Source organism: Pantherophis guttatus, chromosome 10 (assembly GCF_059756535.1).
Source record: "Pantherophis guttatus breed Tessera chromosome 10, ASM5975653v1, whole genome shotgun sequence".
Classification (NCBI taxonomy): domain Eukaryota; kingdom Metazoa; phylum Chordata; class Lepidosauria; order Squamata; family Colubridae; genus Pantherophis; species Pantherophis guttatus.
Window position 1 is genome coordinate 25,130,763 of NC_142072.1, and position 24,728 is coordinate 25,155,490.

Genomic DNA, 24,728 nt, shown 5'->3' on the forward strand with positions numbered 1-24,728 from the left:
ACTCTTGTAACTTATACTACTTTACATAAAATATATGGAAAAACTTTGCACATGGAAAACATGACACTGGGAGATGTCTAGATCAGAAACGTTTTTTTCCATGAGATGTATTTTCTAGGTTCTGACAATAGTTTTGGAGACAATACTATCAAACATGTCATTCTTTTCTTTTCAATGGCCAACGTTCTTTTTCAAGGCTGTAATATTGTTCTAAACTGCAATTCCTTGTTACAACAGAAATAGCTTAAAGTCCTTTTCCTCCCCAGTATCTTAAGTCAAGATAAAATCATAGATAATGGAACATCTAGGGAAGGAAACAGGAAGACGCTTCAGCTGTCCTCTACCATCTTTGGATCCTACATCAGTTGCAGAAAAAGGCTAGGAAGCATTGGAAAATATGATGGTATCACAGTAAAAATGCTTCTGTGGTAATTCCTCATCCTGGACCCAGGACAAGGCAAAAGTCAACGATTCAACATGCTCATAAACAGAAATAAATCTAGTTAAACTCAGTTGGACTTACCTCTCAGCAGGTATGCAGAAGTATTTAACAGCTCAAAGAATAGTCTAATCGGGATTCTGCAATCCTTTCAGCCTTCCACACTAAGTTAGATACAGGTCATCCTTGATCTGCAACTGGTTGCTTAGCAACCTTTTGAAGTTACATACCACCCAGATTTGAAGTACCAATGGTCACCTCCCCTGTGGTCACATGACTGACGTTCAGCCACTTGGCAACTGGGCTGAATTTTTGGCCATTCGCAGCATCCAGCAGTCATATGATTGCCTTTTGTGATGGTTTTGCTTCCGATTATTGGCAAAACCACACCCATCGCGAACCACTGGCATGTTTAACAACCAGGCATTTGCTTAATGACCCCTGCAAAAAGGGTTTACATACAATCAATCAATGTTCTGCCCATCCCAGCAACGATTGTGATGGGCAGGCTCCATTATCACCACAAGCCAAGGATTACCTCTAATCTTTACCCTCCACTTGGACACTTATGAACCCATGCTTGCACAAGCAAACTCCTGAGCCAGAAGCTCTGCCCAGGCCAGAGATCAGCTGCTGTTGCTTTAATTCAACATCAAAGAAGCTTGTGTGGACCCAGAGGGACTCTTACCTCCAGGGAGCCCACTTTCATGGCCGAGCCAGGCACGGTGCGGGGCATGCTGCGGCTTCGTTCTGACAACTCTGAGGCCAGGATCTGCCGCACCGTGGGATGTTGCTTGAATTGAAGGCTGTATGGGTGCTTGACTGTCCCATAGGGCTGGTTCAAGTTCACATTGATGTGGTCCATAGAGGCAAAGCTGGGGTAAGCCTCGGCCTCCACTGATTGCCGGCCCTGAGGCAGGCCTGGAGGTTCATCCAACTTGATGTTGAGTTTTCCTTCTTCCCTGGTGAAAGGCTTAAGGCTCACTGTCCTCCGGGGAAGCACCATGTAATTGCTCTCAAGGGAAGGCTCCTGCGAATGCAGCCAACTGTAATCCAGTTGCCGCAGGTTGCTGTCACTGCACAGGTAGACCGGCCCACGAGCTACATCCACGTTGACGTCCTTCTTGGCAGGGGGGTCACTGAGCTCCTTCAGCCCTTTCACCACGTTGTGGGTCATTTGTGGCATCTGGACCAGGATGGAAGTGGGCGGGATGTTCCCAGGGAGGGTGGAGAAGCCCAGGCCACCTTCGGAGCTGGTGTTGAGTTTTGGATCCTCATCACCGTCCAGGGAGATGCGCGACAATGTGCTGGTGATGGTAGCTGGGTTGCATGTGTTAACCTCTTTAAAGAGGACTGGGAGAGGAGAGGAGGGTTAGACAGATTATGAAACAGAACTCCCTGTGCATTGGCAATTTGTCAAGGGGTTTGGAGAAGGAGAAGGAGCAATTATTTAATGGGGATTCTTTCTATTTTTTAAACTTTTCTAGTGGAGATAGAAGTGTGCCTGTCATACCTAACCTAGGTCCCAGTGCCCTAGGTGCAGAGAAATGGATTTTTCTGAGACTGGAAATTTGATTGTTTAAGGAAGCAGTGGAGAACCCTGAAACCTGGAGCTCAGGGAAACTACTAAGTTCTTCTGAGTTCAATATTAAGAGTGCTAGCAAGGGAGGGGGAAAATCTGCTTCTTCCCTCTACCAATTCTCATTCTATTTGACGAAAGAAGACTTTGCTTTCAAACTTCCAAAAAATATATATAGGAGAATTTTGGTAAAATTCTTTGGAGCACCCTTACATTTAGGAGAGTCAAGGATTGTGCCTGACTGTCTTGTCTTTCATTGCACCATCACATCTGCATGAAGTACCTCCTTCCCGGAATAAATAATCTGCAAGATGAGGTACTCTATCTTGTGTGAGAGGCACACTTACAGATCTACAAAAAGGGGCAAGTTTTCCATTGTGATGTTGTATCCTCCATTTTGTAGATTTTGACTCCCCAACTTAGAGACCTCTCTGCTGGGATCTTTTCCAACTGGGAAAGAGTGGGCAGTCAGAAAAGTGGCAGAGGGAGGTCACAGAAAATAATTCCTCTTTTTGGTAGCTTCTTCTAATTCTTCCAACCATACAGTCAGCTGGAAACCAGCTTAGTGAAATTTGAAAGAAATCTTAAACATAAGGGGATAAAATGGAAGGGGAATACAAAAATGGACAAATTATAGAACTGGTTTTAGCATAATACGGATGTTAGTTTCAGGCTGAATTAATGGTGTGGAAGATAATGGGGAAAGGAAAGAGAAATTGGACTGGATAGTAATAATTACTGCTACATGTGTACAGTACAAAGCCTGACCTGGTCATATCATTAGATTTAATCTGGCCGGGCTTCATACTGAAAACTTCCTTCTCTTGCAACCCACTTCCTTCTTTTTGCACCATATGTCCAAACCCATCAAATCCTGACCTCCTAACTTTCAGCAATCCTAAAAGACCTTGAATTTCTTCTACACTCGGGGAAGGGAGTAAAACTGGTCCTTTCTCCATCATGCAGTAAGATCATTCCACAGTCAAACCCTCTTTTTCTCCCACAGGAAAGAAGAGAGAGGCCCTCACCTGTCTGACACGCCAGGTCAACATCCTTTTCAAAATCTGTCTATAAAAACACAGGAAGAGGGGGAGAAAGGGAGAAGAGAAGGCAAGAGAAGAAAAGATGAGAGGAGGAGAGAAGAGAAGAGAAGAGAAGAGAAGAGAAGAGAAGAGAAGAGAAGAGAAGAGAAGAGAAGAGAAGAGAAGAGAAGAGAAGAGAAGGAGGGAGTGGAGAAATGAATGCATCATGGACAGCAAACAAGATTCAGTTATATTGCTTATTTTGGACTTTCCATGTTGATTAAATTATTTTGGGGATAAGGAAAAATAAGGGTAAACAAAATATTCTGAGTTTGGAATGGCTGTTCTGAGTGTTTGAAGCTTTTTCATCTAGCACCTTGTATATTCGTTTTGGCCAAAAGCTTGGAACCAAACAAAAATTTCCTTTCTTTGTTGTTTTGAATATTCTGCTCTAATGAACAGGAATTCAAAACAAGTTTTGATCATCACGTTTCAATGTAAGAGCACGAGCGGGCTGATTATCAACACTGAAAGCTGCTCACCACCCAACCTACAGCAAAGCTGAAGAAGGGAGATGATTTAAGAAAATTAATAAAAATTCCTATGTCATAAACAAACAAACAAAGTAACAATTTAATGCAAATGAATGTGTTTTGCAGCCCTTCTGCTTCTTTGTTTGCTAGCTTGCTAATTTGTTGAGATAAGGAACACTCAGCATGGATTACCATCCCATCTCCATGTGCAATCCTGGGATAAAAATGACGAAATAAGGAATTAGGATAAATTCCCGTCAGTCCCTATACTGGAATAAGCAACTTGTTTTAAGTTCTGTCCTATTGGAACAAAACCCACTTGAAAAGTTTTGAACACCGTTTGCGTGTTTAAGTATTTAGTCTATTTTGAAAGCCAAGTTCAAATGGTGATATTATGCGTGCTTGGCTGAGCCCCCAATAGCCGAGTTAATATTTGATGACTGATCAGCACGAAACTGGCATAAAGATGAACATGTGTCTGGCCAAAATGACAAAGCCTATCTCATAAATAAGGCCAACCGGATGATGGCTTTAAAAGACACACAAGTGTGTGCTATGGACCAGGCACCTCTTAATTTACTCTCAAGTAAATTTGATCTTATTATCTCTTCACAGGATTCACATACTGCATTTGGGATTGCTTTTTTTTATCATGGTTTGTAGACTATATTCAAAATGTCTGGATTTCCACATTATCCTAGCTGTAATCCATAATTTTAAATTTGCAATGGTTATATTCTCCTAAATATTAAGCCAAAACCAAGCATCATAAAAAACTTAGGACAACAGATTGTTTAATAAATTGGCTGGGTTTACACATGCATTAAGAAATAAATCATAGTATGTAAACCATTGCGACTGGCTTCACTCAATTCACACAAAGACCAAAGAACTCCAGTCATAGTCTAGGTCAAAGTCAAATGTCATCTCTTCCCCTTTAGAGCTGTCAGCTCTACCTTTGAGAGCACACGTATAAATAAGAGAGCACACCTGCAATTCTTTGAAGGTTAGGAAAATTGCTTGATCATAACAGAAATGTTCAGTAATCTCCACATATGCAACTGGCAGCACAGTTATGTGTGTAAGTTAAAGGTCTGTAGAAGGCTTCACACTTCAGCACACAATTCTTACAGGTCCACATACTTTAATGCTTAGCATCCTAGGTTCTGTGAGATGCCAGGAGTTGGTGGGAGACTGAGACATTCACGTTTGCCCATTGTCCTCACATGGGTGAAATGTGGGTATGGGGAGAACTAGGGAAAGATCAAAGCAAGGCCAGAAGTGCTGGCTTTGAAGGGCTGCAAGAGAAAAATATGCCATTTTTGTTCACCCTAAGGACCATCCTCAGCCTTTGATGGGGCTGGACAACTACGTAGGTTGCAGGATCTAATCTGGGTGGGTCACTGGGAGCAAAGCTTTAGTCTTCCAAGCTTCTGGACTCATGCTGGAGCCCATCCTCAAGGAACTTCTCTCTCAACAGAATATGAGAGAGACTACATATGTTTTCATCCACATTTAAATGGAGTTAAAATGAAATACAATTCATACAATTCCCCAATTATGCATTGATAGGATATTACAACAGCATATTGTCATCTCTTCCTGTTCGTTAAAAGAAATTTGGTAATTTTTGGAAGTATCAGGCCATTCTGAAGAACTTGTGGGGAGTACACTCAATCCTAGGTCTTCAAGGTACACAATCCTGTTTTAACCCCACAGCCTGTAGTGCAAGACTCTGACCTTTTGTGCATCTACAGCTGTTCTACTTCGTCTCTTCTCTTCTCACAACACAGCCCACACTCACTCACCATGATCTGGACTTGTCCGTTCTTGCACGAATCTGGTGAATTCTCATTTTCGTCACTTTTACACACCCCAATCTGGCATTTCACCACATCCTGGACCTGCAGAAGACAGACAGATCATTTGACCCCAAGTCTTGATAACACGATGCTCTTCCTCCACTGCCTATTTTCCATATTTAAGTTCTGGAAGATAAAATTGGGCACATTTCCCAAGTTAACCCTACATAGAACCTGTGTCCAACTTCTATGGAAAAGAAGAAATGATGTGGAAAGGGGTGTTGATGGCTTGCAAAGACATTTCTTGGTCTTGGGTTCAAGAGAAAGCAGCCAGTTGACCTGTGCAGGATACCAGACAATTGTCTTATTGCCCTAACACAGAGAAGTCAATGTATGAAGGGAATGTGGGGGTCTGCAAAAGGATCCTACTCAGTGGTAGGTTTCAAAATATTTTACTACTGCAAAATCCCCATTTCCTCCTGATCAGCTGGGACTTGGAAGGCAGAGAATAGATTGGGGTGGGGCCAGTCAGAATTTTTACTACCGGTTCTCCGAACTACTCAAAATTTCTGCTACCGGGTCTCCAGAACTGGTCAGAACCTGCTGAAACCCACCTCTGAACCTACTCCTGGGTCTCCCACTGGTTGAGTTTGGGAAGGGACCAGTTTTTTTAACCCGGTAAATTTTGTTAATTAGACCTCCAAGAATATAGGGAAAATGATCAATGACATTACCAGTTTTGGCACTACCATTATTGGTTAGAGGGATTGCAAGGATGGCATGGATGTCTTCAGCCACCCATTTCCCCTATGGGAAAAACTGGCTTTTCTGTAAGGTAAAAAGAATCCATAAGCCTCTAGAAGTGAAACCTCATTTCACTCCCCTCTCCCCCCTCTCCAAATGATCCAAGAATTGGGCTGAAGGTGTTGCTTTCATCTACCCTAAAGGGATGGGGGAAACTAGAGGACAGCTGGCTAGTCATGGATTCTCCTGGAATTAGCAGAAGGGACATGGGAAATTCCAGGAAAGTAAATAGAATCTGCTAGCAACTTCCCTGCAGTTTGGAAGAGATATCAGTATGGCTGGCCCTATGGGGCATTCAAAGCCCCACCCCTTAACATGAATAACACACATGGGAAAGAAAGAGGGGCTTCCACTGCCCAGTTTTGCCTCCCATTTTGACACTGTTGTTCCTCATTTTTGAACAGGTGGGTGCTCCTGCTTTGTTCCCAACTGCTTCAGATATTATATTAACCATGTTTTCATAAGTACTTCCACTTTTACCTGGAGTCTCTTTAGGAGCTTAGCCTGATTAGCAATCTTGTATCTTTATTATCCATTTTTCTCTTTTAAAAGTTCCTTTTTAATTTTTCCTTTAAAAATTCAGACTCTCTCTGGCAACAAGCCCTGATATGCCAATATTGTTTCAAATTGGCTTAGGACCCAGGTGTCAGTTGTCACATATCCAAGTGACCAAGTTGCTTTCAAGGCTACAGCTGTGCAATGTTCCTTCTTTCTGACTAGGGAATGAGGATAGTAGGGGAGCAGCTGGTTGCAATAGGCACTGTCCTCATCACATTCTTGGACTGAAGTTGTATGACAGTGTTTTTCAACCTTGGTAACTTTTAAGATGCATTGACTTCAATTCCCAGAATGCCCCAGCCAGCATGCAGTCCACATATCTTAAGGCATACTGTTTTGGGAATTCTGGGAATTGCAGTGCTGACATACTGAATTGCACAAGTTGACTCACACTAAGAGAAACAGGACATTGGAAAAGGGATTCCAGCCTTCAGAGCCAAAATAGATGAAATAGGGAAAAAACAGTATAAGAAGGTTGAAGGACAGGAGAATCCACCTTCTTCCATGTACCTGATGGCCATTAACTGGGCTGACTGATGGAGAATTTGAGCAAAAGATGGGGCCATCACCTGCATTGTTTTCTACTGGACCTCTTTCAGCTGAATTCAACTGAAGATAAATTGCCGTCATATTTTCTTTTATACAATGAGAGAATTCAGTAAAATCCCTAGAAAATATTTAAGTTGTGAATTGGCCAAGGGCAACATGCAACTGTCTTGTCCTGCACTCTAACAGGCCACTTTCCCTGGCTTCCCATTCTTCCATTCAGGATGGATTTCCTTGCTTGGACTTTTTCAGGGGCAGTGTGATGGTCACTGCTAAAGGAGATCCATCCTGGAGTTTGCCAAAATACTTGATCCAATTTTTTTTAGCAGACAGATTAATGGAGTTGGAAGGGACCTTATAAGTTATCTAGTCCAACCTCCTATACCATTTCTGACAAATGGCAGTCCAATCTTTTCTTGAAAGTCTCAAGTGGTGAAGCTCCCACAACTTCCGAAGGCAACTTCTGTTCCATGGGTTGATTGTTCTCATTGTCAGAAAGTTCCTCCTCATTTCCAGGTTGAATCTCTCCTTGGTCAGTTTCCATCCATTATTTCTTGTCTGGCCTTCAGGTGCTTTGGAAAATAGCTTGACTCCCTTCCTCCTCTCTGGGGCAGCCCCTCAAGTATTGGAAGACTGCTAAGTTGTCTCCCCTGGTCCTTCTCTTCACTAGACTAGCCATGCCCAATTCCTGTAACCGTTCTTCATATGTTTTAGTCTCCAGTCCCCTAATCATCCTGGTTGCTCTCCTCTGCACTTTTTCTAGAGTCTCAACCTCTTTTTTATAGTCTGGTGACCAAAACTGGATGCAATACTCTAGGTGTGGTCTTACTAGGGCTTTATAGAGTGGTATTAGTACTTCACTTGATCTTGATTGTATTTCTCTGTTAATGCAATTTAGGATAGTGTTGGCTTTACACTGCTGGCATTTAGCTCAATTGATTTCACTATAATGAAATGTTTCTTGCTCTGTAGGATACGGGTTCCCAACTCCCAGTCTGTGGACCAGCAGTGGGCTGTGGTATGCCAGGAACTAGGCTGTACAAACAAGGGAAGAGCCATCCTTCGGATGCAGGCAGCATGCGAAAGCATGCTCCCTCTGGTCCGCGGAACCATCTCTCCAGTGGTGGGTTTCAAATTTTTTTACTACCGGTTCTGTGGGCGTGGCTTGGTGGCCATGGCATGGCATGGCATGGCATGGCTTGGTGGGTGTGACTTGGTGGGCGTGGCAGAGGAAGGATACTGTAAAATCTCCATTCCCTCCCCACTCCAGGGGAAGGATACTGCAAAATCCCTATTTCCTCCCGATCAGCTGGGACTTGGGAGGCAGAGAATAGATGGGGGCAGGGCCAGTCAGAATTTTTACTACCAGTTCTCTGAACTACTCAAAATTTCCGCTACCAGTTCTCTAGAACTGGTCAGAACCTGCTGAAACCCACCTCTGCATCTCTCTCCACGGAACCGGTCTTAGTTTTGAGAAAGTGGGCTGAACAACAGGCTTGGGCAAATTATATGAATTGTCAATGATTTGGACTACCCATCCCCATTCTCAAGATTGGCCTGTTCAAGTATACCCCAGGAGCACCTCCAGCCCAATGAACACCCAGCAAGCTGACAACTTTAAATGCCCACCTCCCTGCGCAGAAAGCAGTGGACGGTGATGATGACGAAGCCCTGAACGGAGTTGAAGACAGCAAAGAGGACTTGAAAGAGGATGGAGCGCCGGTCAGTCATGGCAAGTACAGCCGACATCCAGGTGAGCGCCAGGAGGGGAAGAACCACGCAGGAGCTCCACAGCGATGCCCTAGGAGGGGAGGAGGAGCAGAGAAGGTGAGAGGGATAGGCCCAGCAGCCATTTGCAGGAAATTGGGGATTGGGGAAAGAGTGGGGAATGCCTACAGGCTGGCTGGATACAGGCCTTGGGACCATTTTGCTAGGCTCTGAAGCACTTTGAATGGGAAGGCTGATGTTGGTCAGCAGTTTCGCATTGGAGAATGAATAAGCACTAAAAGACAGCTCAGGGTGCTTCAGGTCTACCTCCCACTCCCCTATCTCAACCTGGTGCTGTTAAGGCACATGGCATCCATAACACCACACTATTTTATCTCAATTTCATTTCATTTTATCTTATCAACAATCAATACCCCATTCAAAAAATTATACCAACCCAGACTAACAGTAAAGAATAGCCTAATCAAGGAACCACCAAGAACACTCCTACAACAACTGACAGGGTGAACTACTTGTATATAAACAGAGAGCAAACCCCACTCCTTTCCAGCATTGATGATGTTATGTAGGTGGATAATGAAATATCCGCAAGACGTCTACAAAACAACCAAGGTCTGCAAAACAACCAAGCTCAGAAAGCACCATGGACCCCACTATATTATCTTTCAAAATTCTATTTCAGCATGGCTGATCCTTATTGTTTCTTGATATGGTCAATTGATCAATCAGTCAGGCTATATCCGTGATGGCGAACCTGTGGCATGCATAGCCATATTGGTGGGCACGCGAGCTCAGCTCCCGGACCTTCTGTAAGGAAACAGGCTGTTTCCTGCCTCCGGAGGGCCTCAGGGGGTGGTGGAGAAGGCCCATTTTTCTCTCTCCCCAGGCTTCAGAGACTTTCTAGGAGTCTGGGCAGGGTGAAAACAGCCTTCCCCACCTCCCGGAAGCCCTCTGGAGGCCAGAAATGGCCCGTTTGCCAACTTCCACATAGAATTATGGGTGTGGACATGTGTGCAACACTCCCCCCCACCCCCCGCTCCTGGCATGGGATGAAAAAAAGGTTAGCCATTCCTGGGCTATAGGATATGGTACTGAAGATGATTGGAATAGAAGCTCAACATACCCAGGAGGCAACAGCTTGAGGATGAGAAATATGGTCAGTCTCTGAAGTCAAAGTGAGATTCTACTCTGCATGAACCCAGATTTTTAGGATTCCGGGGTTGAACAGTGGTATGAAATGAGAGCTCTCCAGTTTCATGAGGGGTTCTTGCAGGAAAGAATTCACCAGCAAGATCCTGCTTCTTCTTTCTCGTTCAATTCATTTCCTTCATTAAGACTTTCTTCCTTCAAGCATCCTTGTCTTGGATCAAGTTATTCAAATCTGAGATGACTTACAAACTCACTGCTTCTCTCATTGCCTTGAATTAGACTTTGTTTTGGGCAAAGGATTAGCTTGCTTCCTAAGCTTCACGCAATTCCACAAAATCTGCAGAGAACTCAACTAAACAACAAAAATTCCACATTAAAAAAAGAAAGACCACCAATAACACAGACATGACTAGGAAGTTACAAAGGAACTCTTCATTCCTTGTTCTACACAATGGAACATAAGATAAAACTTGTTAGATCAGGTCAAGATCCCATCTGAATCAACATCTTGCATCAACTCAGTGGTCAACCAGCTGCCTTCAGAACGTTCACAAACATGGCTAAGAATCTGATGGCTGCTCCCACTATTGGTCTATAATAGCTCTGCTATCTCTGATCCTAGAAGCACTAAAAAGCCATGGATAATCTGACCGGCCATGAATCTGTGCAATCCACTTTTACAACCACCCAATTTTGTTCGCTGACCCCTGGCCCGAAGGCCACAATTTAATTCTACGTGGTGTGATTTAGATGGTTCTAAATCCCCACATGGTTCCTTCTAACAGATGGATCCTGAATTACAATACAAAATGCACCCTGCATGATTTTATATGTATCTCTTATATGACTCCCTTTTCCTCTACTTGCTCCAGGCTAAAAACAAAAACCCAAAAAACCTCCACTGTCTTATTGCTGGAATATTTTCACACTGAGTTCCTGTTGTCAAATTTTCCTGCACTTCAAAATGGCAAAGGCTCAACTGAGGTTTCTTTTGAGATGATGGGAACAATATATCTCAGCCAGGCATGCAGTGAAACTGGGCTTCTATCAATAAACGCTAAAATGCACCTGGTTGACACCTAGTCATTTTGCCCAGATTGACCAATTTTGGAATGGGTTGGAAGTTGATTTGAGAAGAATGTAAAAAAAGAAATATCCTTTTTGATGTCCCTGCTCAACTGTACACTCAACTCTTTTCATCTTTTCCACGAGAATTGAAAAAAGATTCATTGTTTTCTCCAGATGTAATGGGCTGCATTACATCCTCTTCTCTATGTCCTTTGCATGCGTTAAAAGCAAGGGAGGGAGGGAGGGAGGGAGAGAGAGAGAGAGAGAGAGAGATGGGGGGGCAAGCAGTCAGTAGTTCATGCATGCGATTAATTAGCTCTAACTGTCTTTTAATTCCAGCGTCCTTGCTTGGTTGTTAAATGCTTGTTAAAATAAATGCAAGGAAACGCAGTGGCCGTTTCCAGCCATGTAGATTTGGAGAAAACACGGTGAAGGAAAAGCGAGCTGTTCTCAAAGAGGCAAATTGCCAGTTCGCTAAAGGGAATCAGATTTGTTTTCTTCCAAGGATTTTCTCAATTTCTTCGAGAAGGAGATCTGAGCTGCTGAAAGCCTGAGATTATTGCATCACCAAAGTCTCCTGCAAGAAGCTTTGCTAAAACAAACAAGGAGCCACCAGCAGGGCACAGCTGTACTCCAGGCCATCACAATCTGTACAGGAGGCCAAGGAGTTTGCTAGGGCTAATTTGGAAAGCCACAAGCAGTTGTTGCTTTGTGAGAGAAATGGGGGGGGGAGTTTCCCAGCCCCTGGGTTGCTGGGGTGACTTGCTTTAGCTTGCTGCTGCCTGCCAAAAGAAATGCCAGCGCAAGCGATTCACACATGCAGACGTCTTCTAAAGTGCCTTTTCAGCAAGCAGGGCTTTCAAAAAAAAAAATCACCTTTAAAAATTAAACCCTTCTTAAACATCCCGTGCCGGCTCCCTGGATGCTGAAGGCAAAATAGTTGGGAGCAGAAGGTAGCCCAGTGCATTTTGCTCAGGGGCAGGAATGTCCACAGAATACAAGTAGACTTCGACTTAGAGCCCTGCACACCAGAACAACTAGACACAAGGACAGTTTTTTCCCCAACACCATCACTCTGCTAAACAAATAATTCCCTCAACACTGTCAAACTAGTTACTAAGTCTGCACTACTATTAATCTTCTCATCGTTCCTATCACCCATCTCCTTCCATTTATGTTGCTGGTATCCTTACGATTTATATTGCTATTGTTTCCTGATTGCTTATTTGTACCCTATGACTATCATTAAGTGTTGTACCTTATGATTCTTGACGAATGTATCTTTTCTTTCATGTACACTGACAGCATATGCACCAAAGACAAATTCCTTGTGTGTCCAATCACACTTGCCCAATAAAGAATTCAATTCAACTCAACTCAACTCAACACAACTCAACTCAACTCAACTCAACTCAACTCAACTCAACTCAACTCAACTCAACTCAACTCCTATTCCCTTCCCTTCCCTTCCCTTCCCTTCCCTTCCCTTCCCTTCCCTTCCCTTCTCTTCTTACAAATATTACAAAGTCACAATGGCAATGAAAAATGGACTTACAACTGTTACCTGCACTTACGACTGCCGCAGCATCCCCATGGTCACATGATCAACATTTGGGTGTGGGACAACCAGCATGGATTTAGGAAGGTTGCAGAGTTTGCAACCTTCCCAGCCAGCTTCTCACAAGCAAAATCAATGGAGGAAGCTGGCTTCATTTAATGACTGCATTAAGTCACTTAATAACTGCAGTGATTCACTTAACAGCTGTGGTGAAAACGGTGGTAAAATCAGGTATGACTATTGAACCACCGTGCTTAAGGTAAAGGTTCCCCTGGCACATATGTGCTAGTAGTTCCCAACTCTAGGGGGCGCTGCTCATCTCCGTTTCAAAGCCGAAGAGTCAGCACTGTCCGAAGACGTCTCTGTGGTCATGTGACCGGCATGACTCAATGCCAAAGCCACACGGAACACTGTTACCTTCCCACCAAAGGTGGTCCCTATTTTTTCTACTTGCATTTTTTACGTGCTTTCGAACTGCTAGGTTGGCAGAAGCTGGGACAAGAAACGGGAGCTCACCCCATTACGCGGCACTAAGGATTCGAACCGCTGAACCGCTGACCTTTCGATCGACAAGCTCAGCATCTTAGCCACTGAGCCACCGCGTCCCACCATGCTTAGCAATGGAAATTCTCATCCAGAGTTTGGTTGTACATTGAGGACTACCTGTATTGCAAAAAGCGCAGGTGAGACGTATCACATTCACAGTCCTGGCTGGTGGCGAAGGTGCTTTTTCTGCCATGTGACCCAGCCCACTTGTGCAGTCTAAGTCCTCTGACATTGGTCCAGACAACCAGGATGCTTTGTATGGGAAGTGCTGATTTCAGAGATGCTGCTCATCGTCTGTTTCTTTTCCTCACACTGCATAACTAAATAGATTTGGATTTTGGAGTGTTCATTATGCTGGAGGCTTTTCAAGTGCTCAGTGTGAGCTCTGATGAAATCCAATTTAACCGTTGTCCTCCCACTTTCCCTGCCCCTCCCTCCCCTCTTTCCCTGAGAAGGAAATGGCTTAGCTTGCAGAAAGGATCAGCAGGAACAAAACTTCTTTTTCTGCAGCAGAACATCTGGGGGATGTTTCCACCTTATCCATGAGAGTTTGCAAATAAACCTCTCCAACCACAGACAAGATTCATACATTAAAAGAATTGTGTGAGTTCAGGAGTATTTTACAAGAAACGTTTTGCACTCTCCTGTCCACAGTAGAATACTTTACGCTAATAGACCTAAAATTTTTGGTTTGGATAACTTAGAACTGCAACGTTTGTAGTTAGACTTAGGCATTGCATACAAAATTGTACATGGGAATGTTTTACTGGTAAATGAGTTTTTTAGTTTCAGTTGTAACATAATGCATGCAAATAATTGTTTGAAACTTAATGTAAACCATTCCAAACTCGATTGTAAAAAAATTCAATTTTTGTAACAGAATTGTCAAAGTCTGGAACATTTTACCTCATTCAGTTGTCTCAGTCACTAGCTTTCCTAGTTTTAATTCCAACTTAACTTTAGTGGACCTCACCCCATACTTAAGAGGTCCTTCCGGGGGAGAGAGTAAGTGTACTAACGTGCCTATTGTTCCTGTCATACTTTAAGCCTTTAATTTTGCTCATTTGAATTTGTAATGTTCTTTTGATAAATATGAATATCTATATAAAGATAAGTACAAATCTGACCATTGCAAAAACAAATAATAGTTAGAAACACTTTGCCTAGGATGAGGCAACACCAGATGATCCCAAGGTCTGTGTTTGGGCTTTCTGTTTTGGAGACCAGCAGAAGTCACCCTTTGGAAGGCTGGTCTGCTTCACAACTCCACCTGTCAGTTTCTTTCTCTTAGGTTACAAATCTTCAGTAAACACATCACTCCCAGCCTTATTACAATATGTTTCTGAAAATAAGGGAAAGGTTCAAATTTGGCAAAAAGAACCAGAACACAAAATACATGCTGAGTGGACACAACCTTGTAGATAACCCTCACTCTGTCAAGGACCTTGGAGTATTCATATCTAATGATCTAAGTGCCAAAGCCCATTGTAACAACATTGCCAAAAAGGCATTAAGAGTTGTAAACCTAATCTTACGTAGCTTCTTCTCCGGTAATATCACACTACTAATCAGAGCATACAAAACATTTGCTAGACAAATTCTTGAATACAGCTCACCTGTCTGGAACCTGCACTGCATATCAGACATTAATACAATTGAACGTGTCCAGAAATATTTCACAAAAAGAGTCCTCCACTCCTCTGCTCGTAACAAAATACCTTATGCCACCAGACTTGAAATTCTGGGCTTAGAAAACTTAGAACTACGCTGCCTTTGGTATGACCTAAGCATAGCTCATAAAATTATCTGCTACAATGTCCTATCTGTCCATGACTACTTCAGCTTCAACCACAACAATACACGAGCACACAATAGATACAAACTTAAAGTGAACCGCTCCAAACTTGATTGCAGAAAATACGACTTCAGCAACAGAATGGTCAATGCCTGGAATGCACTACCTGACTCTGTGGTTTCATCCCCAAACCCCCAAAATTTTAACCTAAGACTGTCTACTGTTGACCTCACCCCATTCCCAAGAGGTCTGTAAGGGGCATGCATAAGAGCGCCAGTGTGCCTACTGTCCCTGTCCTAAAGTTTCTTTTATTTGTATCTATTTTATGTATCCAATCAATACTTAAATAAATAAAATCTTAACCCTCCAGAGGATTTCAACTTCCTCATCCTGGCTAAGACAAATTTCCTCCCAGTTGAGGATTACACCATCGGCCAATCTGAGGTACCTCCCAACAATTCCAAGCTAATATCTAAACATGGAATTCACAGGGCATAAGCAACATCACATGTGCTCCTGTGAGACTTGCATCTCACAGTCAGTGAGAAATAAGAGAAAAGCAAATCTGAAGACTGCACAGAGCACAGATGGAAGCACGCCAACTAGCTCAAAAAAGGGGGGCCCAGGCGATCTGTTATGTAGGACAGGAAGGAACATAAACATCAAGAAGGTTTGAACTTCGGTTTTATAAATAGGACTAGTTATTGAATGCCAGCTGGTGCCAACATACTTTTGATTTATTCTTTCTAACTTTTCTTCAATAAATGTTATTTGTTCTTAGCTCTTGGTTTTTTCCCCCCCATAAACGTATCAAAGTGACATCATGGCGGCAAACTGGAAGTCATATTCAGTGGGGCATTTCCATCAAGGAGGGCCTCCAATTTTAAGAGTCCTCCAGGACATAGTACTTTTTTCTGCTTCCTCCAGGAAAATTCACTTACTGTATCTTTCAAAAATTGAGGAACATAATCTCATGAACAATTCAAGAGAAGGGGTGCCAATTACATAGAGGAGTTGCAAACATCTGAAAATGACATGGCTTTCACTTGAAAGAAGAGTCCTGCATGTTAACTCATTCCCCCATAATAGCAAGAGCAATAGCCCTAAGACTTATATACTGCTTCATATACAGCCCTCTCTAAGCGGTTTACAGAGTCAGCCTATTGTCCCTTCCTTCCTTCCTTCCTTTCTTCCTTCCTTCCTTCCTTCCTTCCTTCCCTCCCTCCCTCCCTCCCTCCTTCCTTCCTTCCTTCCCACTTAGCCCTTAGACTTATATACTGCTTCACAGTGTTTTACAGCCCTCTCTAAGCAGTTTACAGTCAGCCTATTGCCCCCGACTCATTTTACTGCCCTCAGAAAGATGGAAGGCTGAGTCAACCTTGAGTCAGTCAGGATCAAACTCCTGACAGTGAGCAGTGAGTTAGCCTTCAGTACTGCATTCTAACCACCGCACCACCACGGCACATCCTTATTTGAAATCTTATAATCTTATTTGAACTATGAATGGAAAATAAGGTTTTCTGGGGGGATCCATTGCTAAGGTGACTGTGTTTATATGGCAATTTTCATGTCTTTCTAACTAACCCAAATCTGGCAGGACAATGAGAGGTTTGTGGGTCACTAAAACATTTTTAAGCATCTTTTTCTACAGGTAGTCCTTGACTTACAACTGGCCATTTAGTGACTGTTCAGAAGTCACAATGAATACTCCTCAAGGTACTTATGACCTGGTCCCAAAGTTCCAATAGACACCATCACCCCCCCTCCCATGGTCACATGACTACATCTGGTGCTCAGCAACCAGCCCACATTTACAGTACCATGTTTCCCCCAAAATAAGACCCTGTCTTATATTTTTTGAACCCCAAAATAAGCGCTTGGCCTTATTTTCGGGGAGGTCTTATTATTTTGGGGGCACATGGAGGTAACCAGAGGAAATGGCGGGGACCGGCTGCGCATGCGTTTAAATATTTTTGGGGAGGGCTTATTTTCAGGAGGGGGCTTATTTTAGCACATGTGCTCAAAAGCCCGATTGGGATCAGGGGAGGTCTTATTTTAGGGGAAACAGGGTATGTTCTTGGAGCTAGGCAAGGAGGAAAAATTTGTTTAATATGAATTGACCCTCCAAAACATGTATAAAAGCTGAAATACATATTTGTGATCCTAATTATTCCTGGAAAATAATTATTGAATGTCTCCCATGTAACTTTCCTTTGTTTATCAAACCTCCTTTCGGCATTCTCTTCTCCAAACTGAAAAGACCCAATTTCTTCAGCCTGTCCATTTTTTAAATAAATAATGTGGATTAAGAGCATTAAGAGCAACAAGAAAAGCTAATACAAACTAAATTTTAAAAAAAATTAAAAAAGAGAGAAAAAAGAGAAAAAGCGAAGAGTACAATGAGGAAAGAAAAGAGAAGAAAGTAGGGAAAAAGGGCAAGAGGTAATAAAAGACACTGTTCAGAAGTCACAATGAATACCCCTCTAGGTATTTATGACCTGGTTCCAAAGTTCCAATAGACACACACATCCCGCCCAGTGGTGAAATCTAAAATTTGTTACTACCGGTTCTGTGGGCGTGGCTTGGTGGGGGTTGGGGTGGTAATGTGATTGGGTGGCATGGCCAATTTTTTTTTTTTACTTTTAAAACCATTTTTTCTACAACCTCTTCGGCGAAGAGGTTGTAAAAAATGCTTTCAAAAGGCTCTGACGATCCCAGCTGTGTTGCCTGATCAGCAGAGGCTTTTTTTTTTTTACTTTTAAAAGCATTTTTTCGGCCGAAGAGGTTGTAGAAAAAATGCTTTTAAAAGTTAAAAAAAGCCTCTGATGATTGTGAGGCTCAGCTGGGCATGGGGAGGAGGCAGGGATTTTTGTTACTGGTACTCCGAACCACCTGCCTCCATTGCTACCGGATCGGACAATCCGGTCTGAACCGGGAGCATTTCACCCCTGGTCCCAGGGTCATTTGACTGTGTTTTATGATGTTTTTGCTGAAAACTGACAATTACTTCCTGTTCTCGGCAAATGCAACCCATAGCAAACAACTGGTTGGTTTTACAATTGCAGCATTTGCTCAATGACCACTGACAAAAACTTAATGACCACTGCAAAAACGATTATAAAAATGGGTTGTGATCCTCTTTACAACCATAATGGGCAGGCTCCAATACAGTGGAGGACTACCTGCATTCAAAAAAAAACAAAACCGTTTACTTTCAGAGGTATATTAACTGCAAGAGTTAAGAAAAAAATTGCACTGCATTTTCTGTCTCTACATAGGCACACATAAAATATATGCTAAATATATTGATCTTCCACTGCCAAGCGCAGTGCTCTTCTAGACCTAATATAATAAATCTTCATCCAGCCCCAAGCTTAAAATGTCTAATTCCTGGTGTTCATAAATACCAAATACTGGGGACATACCCCAGAAGGACATATGCTTCTTTAACATGCAGCAATCAATGCTGGCTATTGATTATCCTCTTGATTTTAGCCCCAAATTTGGAGATAATAGGACAAGATGTGTTAAGTATATTGATTTTTCACTGTCAGGCATAGTTCCTCCCTACAGACGCCACTGAGTTTTACCTAAATCAAAAATACAAACTGACTTCCAAGAATCCTCTTAGGAATACATTTGTCAAAGTGTCACTGGAGGCTAAAAATATTATTTTCATTAATACGAGCAGTATTTCAAAAAGCTGAACAAAGGTTTGGAAGCATCACAGAAGGCCCCAGACCCTTACAAGTTGCTACCAGAATTCAACTGAAATGAGATTTATAAGGAATTTATTTTGGGGGGAGGGGCGGGTTTCTACTCAGACCAACTGTTTTTGTATATAGGAAGTCCTTGACTTACAACCATTCGTTTAATGACCATTTGAAGTTACAAAGACGCTGAAAAAAGTGACTTACAAACGTTCTTGCACTTACAAACATTGCAGCGTCCCCACAGTCACATGGCCAAAATTTGGGCACTCGGCAACTGGCATCTTTTTTACAACAATTGCCACATCCTAGGGTCATGTGACCTCCATTTGTGACCTTTTGGTTAGTTTCCGACAAGCAAAGTCAACTGGGAAGCTGAACTGACCATGATTCACTCAACTTCTGCAATGGTTCCCTTAACAACCACGGGAGAAAAAAGATTATAAAAGAGAGTGCAATGTGCTTAATAACTGCCTTGCAGAACAACAGAAATTCTGATCTCAATTGTGGTTGTAAGTTGAGGAATGCCTGTCCACATCTGTTCCCCAGATATACTGAAAGAATCCAGTTCAAGGGGGTGCATAAAATACTCTTCTGTTCTATTCCTTCCTCTTCCTCTTCCTTTTTCTTTTTCTTTTTCTCTCTCCTGGTGTCTTCAATTGGTTAGGCAAGAGAGGGTGGGAGGAAACATGGTTGCTACTGGCAACCCAAGATGGAAACTTGCTTAAAAGTGCATCCCTATCTCCATGGGTCGGTGCTGAGACTGCACAGGGACTTACCCGGCTCGCTGCTTTTTGGACTTATCTGAGATGCCATCTCGAGACATCAGCTTGTTAAATACAATGATCCCAATCAGCATGTTGACCTGGATAGGAGAGAAATTTGTGATAAGCAGTGATCATGAACTCTTTCCTTTCTAAACCATGAATCTGCTTATAGAAAGGAAGTACAAGGGCTGACATGGTGGTGTAAAGAAAATAATCTTACACTTAACACCAAAAAAACTAAAGAACCTATAATTGACTTCAGGAAGAAGAGAGATGAACATAAATGGCGAGGAGGTGGAGAGGGTTGGTAGTTTTAAATTTCTGGGCATTTATATCTCGGAGGACCTCTCATGGACTATGAATGCTAACATGCTTGTGAAGAAGGCACAGAAAAGGCTGTACTTCCTGAGAATGCTCAGGAAGATAAATCTATCCCAGCATCTACTTCTGTCCTACTATCACAGCACCATTGAGAGTGTCCTGACATACGACATTCTTGCATGGTATGGGAGCAGCTCTGTAGCGGACAAAAAAGCTCTACAGAGAATCATTAAAACTGCCCAGAATATCATCGGGCTCCAGCTACCAGCCCTGGACGACATCTTCGAATCTCGCTGTTTGAGGAAGTTGCATAACATTCTCAGAGACTCTTCTCATCCTGCTTACAATCTTTTTGGACTGTTGCCTTCTGGCAGAAGATACAGAACAATTAAAACTCAGACCACATGTTTTCTGAATAGTTTTTGTCCCAGAGCTATAATTGCACTCAACAATGAACTCAAGGGCAACCATCAGTGAGCTGTTGGACAGCATTACTTGGTCTGTTGTGTGGATGTTTGGGTGGTTTAGGGGTGGGGAATTGTGGTGGGTGGGAGTGTGTTTGGGGATTGTTATGTGTGTTGGGCCTGGTCTTTGGGTGTTACGTGAATTTCATTGTATGAATATAACAATAAAGTTATACTAAACCATGATTTGCTCTAAATTTTCAGGGTTATCCAATCACGGCAGTTTTAAGATCAATGGACTTCAGCTCCCAGAATTCAGCAGCCAGCTATTGGGAATTGAAGTCCATGAGTGTTAAAGTTGCCAAAGTTGGACACTCTGGCTATAAAATATAGAACTGATGATCAAGTGACCGTAACAACATAAAAGCCAACATTCCACAATAAAGGGAAATCAGTATACCAATTATTAAAAAGGTATGCTGATTCCATTTGAGAAAAAGAGGATTTGTTTCCTGATATTGCTTTCAAACAAGAAGAGAATATCAGTGAGATTCATCCTTCTTTGTCATTCTTCACCGTTCTTCACCATTCTTCTTACACTTTCTGAATAATCAGGAAGGCAAGGTATGTGTGTGCATATCCTGCTTTTCATTACACCATTGTCTCTCTTGCTGTCTGCAGTCTCTGTGGCTTCACCATTTAGTAAGGAAATACATTGTTTATTTATTTATTTTTATTTATTTATTAAATTTACATGATGCCCATCTCCTCAATAAATTGACTCTGAGGAACTCATTGTAGGAAGTTCTCCCCCACCATCTCTAATAACAAAGTATTTTTTTTTTTAAAAAAAAAGTTCAATAAGAAATTCTAATTAAGTTCTCAAGAACTTTGAGAGGAAGGAAGGGAGGATGGGAATGGGGAAAGAAGGAAGGAAGGATTTTCATAGGAAGTAAACTTGTTAACTAGAACAGCTGGATTTAGTTGCATTAATGTTGGCTTTTATATCTTGGTTCTCATTAATTTTTACTACACATTTTATCATTCTTTTAAGATATCTGTACTGGGAATATTACAGCCCTTTTCAAACTTGTAACTTTATCTCAAGAGAAGTGGTGTCATTTTTAAACTGCAAAAGCAGATTAAGCTAGAGAAGCACAGAGTTCAGCGAGATCCTGGCTCAATGAGGCACAGGGCTAAGGTATGTTTCAGTTTGGTCTGTTGAATAAGCACTGGTAGTAAGGGTTCATATGGCACACTAGATAATTCAAAAGCAAATTATCCACAGTGTGTCTGTGTCTAATAGCTTTGATCACAGTTTCCAGGGATCGAAATGAAAACAGAAGGTTCCTCTCCTTCTGAATCCAATTTGGATAAAGCCTATGATGTAGTGATCATATCATTTTTTCTCTCTCAAAAGCTGAGGAAGTGGGACGAATTCCACTCTTTAGCCTGACTGGCTCTTCATGCAATTTTTGGTGGCCACTAAACTCCCCAAGGAGGGCGGTTTTTCTTCTACCAATCCAAACAGTCCCTCTTATTCCTCAGAAGATGTGAGGCCTTCCATCCTGGCTCCCATCCTCACTTGGTTAAGAAATGTCTAGGTAGAGGGAAAGCGCCCAGCACCAATGGGAAATGTTAGGGATATCATCCAGACCGGGCTGGATAGTTTGGACTTCTATTTCCTCCCCTCCTCTTACTACTGCTCTCTATTTTTTCCATCAACTCAAGTCAAAAAGTGTGATTTTAAGTAAGCCTTTATAGGTTCTTGACTGTTCACAATAAAGTCAATGAAATGGAAACCCCACCAATGGGAAAGAATGTTGTGGTCTGCCAGCAGCCTGTGGAGCTGGCAGCGGAGTCGGACAGTGAGGAGGCTGGGGAGGACCATGGGCCAGTCCTGGAGTCAGGGGAAGGCCCGGACAAGAGCTCTGCATCAGAGGCAGAGATGGGGCCAGGGCCATCTGTGAGTGATGTGCGGACTCCGGAACCTCCAGAGTTGGATATCAGAGAGGCAGAGGAACAGGAGGAGCCTGTTCCTAGTGCGCACATGCGCAGAGCTGCCAGAAGGCAAGAACAGTTAAAAGGGACGACTTGGGAGTAAGGCCTGGAGATGATTGGCCCCTCCCATAAGGCTTAAAAGAGGAGCAAAGGCACGTGGGCCCTTTGCAGGAAAACAACGTTGTTAATTCCGTTCCCAGTTGGCATCTCTGTTTGATTCTGGACTCCATGTGGCTTTGCCAAGTAGGTCTTTGGCAGCGTGTCAAGGGAGATAAAGGTTGGTGATTATCCCGAAGGACTTTTTGCAACTAATTGGGACTCAGCTGTGAATGAATATAATTCACAGCTATTGCAATAAAAATGGTTTTTGGGACTACTTGTGTGTTTTAATGACTCAGGAAGCCTAGGTCACAACAAAGAATGAGATCCATCCAAGTCAGATCATTGGTGCCCTAGAAATGTATCTGAGTTCTTACCAGAACAATCACAGCAGCAGGACCAACAAAAGCATACAGCAATCCTCCTTCAAGGGACAGCCAGCAGCTGGAGAGAAAAGAAAAAAATCACCATTTCAAAACTAAACAAGAGCAGGAACAAGCATCCAAAGAATTACCATATCTGATGACTCCCCACATGACCAACCCATCTTGCCTTAGTTCCATCCCCTCTAAAGAAGAGATCCATCTTCCTGTACCTTTAATGGTGAATTTTGGAATGATCAAAAGGATCTTAGGGTGATCAGAAGAGCCATTGATGGGATCTAAAAACTGCCTGGCCAGATTATCAAAAATGAAGGTGGAAGTAATAAGTAATCAGTCCAGTGCAAAGATATGAGAGGGTGTTATTTAAAATCAGAAAGAGAAAATGAGGCTCATTGGACATTGGCCAGTAAGGTGACCTCCCATCTCTCCAATCTGCATCAGATGATATTTGATTTGGGGCACTTTCCAATATGGATCTCTGTACCTTGAAGTCCCTTCTCACCCTCACCTTCATGGAATTGACAAGCAATGGAAATGGAGTAACTATTCAACACTGCATTAGTTTCTAATCTGCCCCGCTCTCCAATCCTTCTATCCCAAGGAAACCTACTAGCTAGCTGTTCCATATCCTTTAGTCCGAGTGAAGCCAACTGAAACTGCAACTACCAAGGCTGGCAGACCTGGGCAGGAAAGAAAATAGACATAAAATGTTTTAGGACATTGTAAGACTGCCCAAGAAATTGTGAGAAATTTCAGGGGACAGTGCTGAAATCTTAAAAGATTTTTTTTTTTGCCAAGAATGGGGAAATGTCATTAAGTGGCAAGATTTGACTGTGTATGTGTATATGCATACATGTGCATATACAAATACACCAGGGGTGAAATCCAGCAGGTTCTGACAGGTTCTGGAGAACCGGTAGCGGAAATTTTGAGCAGTTCAGAGAACTAGCAAATACCACCTCTGGCTGGCCCCAGAGTGGGGTGGGAATGGAGATTTTGCAATAGCCTTCCTCCAGGAGTGGGGAGGGAATGGAGATTTTGCAGTATCCTTCCCCTGCCACACCCACCAAGCCAAGCCACGCCCACAGAACCGGTAGTTAAAAAATTTGGATTTCACCACTGAAATACACACACACAGAGGGAGGGAGGGAGGGAGGAGGGGGAGGGAGGGAGAGATGGAATGTCTAGGAAGATTCCCAGAATGGAGAGGACAGAGAAGGGTAATTATGGGAGTGGGATCCATACAGAAAAGTTTGCTTTGCCCAGGAAAGAGGGAAGTGTGAGAAAGAGACTCAAAGTAACTCTGCCTTAATTACTCTAAGTATCAGCTGATCTGGAAATTGCTTCGGCAGCCTTTCAAGATTCTATTTTGAAATAATAGAATCTATTTCAAAAGATAGAAACAGAATAGTTAATGATAGAACAGTTTGCCAGTTTAACCAGTCAAAGAGTGGCAGTTGGAGACCTTGAAGCAGAGCCCAAGCAGAACTTTGTTACTCTAATTCTGGATTTCCTAACTTTCTAAAGAGGTCCTTAAATTAGACTCATTTTCAGGGTTTACACAACTCAGAGAATCTAAAGTTAACCTGGGTCCTGATTCTCATAACATGCCAAAACATCCCAAAATAAACTATGGTTAACACCAAATAAGCATAGCCTATTGTGAGAATTAGGGATATGGTGGCTCAGTGGCTAAGACGCAGAGCTTGTTGATCGAAAGGTCAGCAGTTCAGCGGTTCGAATCCCTAGTGCTGCGTAATGGGGTGAGCTTCTGTTACTTTTTCCAGCTTCTGCCAACCTAGCAGTTCGAAAGCATGTAAAAAATGCAAGTAGAAAAATAGGGACCACCTTTGGTGGGAAGGGAACAGGGTTCCGTGCGCCTTTGGCGTTGAGTCATGCCAGCCACATGACCACGG

At 42.7% G+C, this 24,728-nt stretch overlaps 1 protein-coding gene across 8 annotated transcripts in view; it reads right to left on the bottom strand.

The window, feature by feature from the left end:
- ADGRB2 (adhesion G protein-coupled receptor B2) overlaps window positions 1-24,728 on the bottom strand; it is a 313,970-nt gene that overhangs the window by 19,895 nt on the left and 269,347 nt on the right. For 7 of the 8 annotated variants that reach the window (XM_034413346.3, XM_060691413.2, XM_034413343.3 and 4 more), the window contains 7 exons: window positions 23,423-23,492; window positions 22,807-22,873; window positions 19,617-19,702; window positions 8,913-9,084; window positions 5,382-5,477; window positions 3,047-3,086; window positions 1,128-1,792 (listed from right to left, as the gene is read on the bottom strand). In XM_034413346.3, the coding sequence (XP_034269237.2) occupies window positions 1,128-1,792; window positions 3,047-3,086; window positions 5,382-5,477; window positions 8,913-9,084; window positions 19,617-19,702; window positions 22,807-22,873; window positions 23,423-23,492 (1,196 nt within the window). Of the gene's footprint in view, window positions 1-1,127; window positions 1,793-3,046; window positions 3,087-5,381; window positions 5,478-8,912; window positions 9,085-19,616; window positions 19,703-22,806; window positions 22,874-23,422; window positions 23,493-24,728 lie in introns of those variants that run through there. The other variant, XM_034413347.3, reaches the window with a different exon arrangement.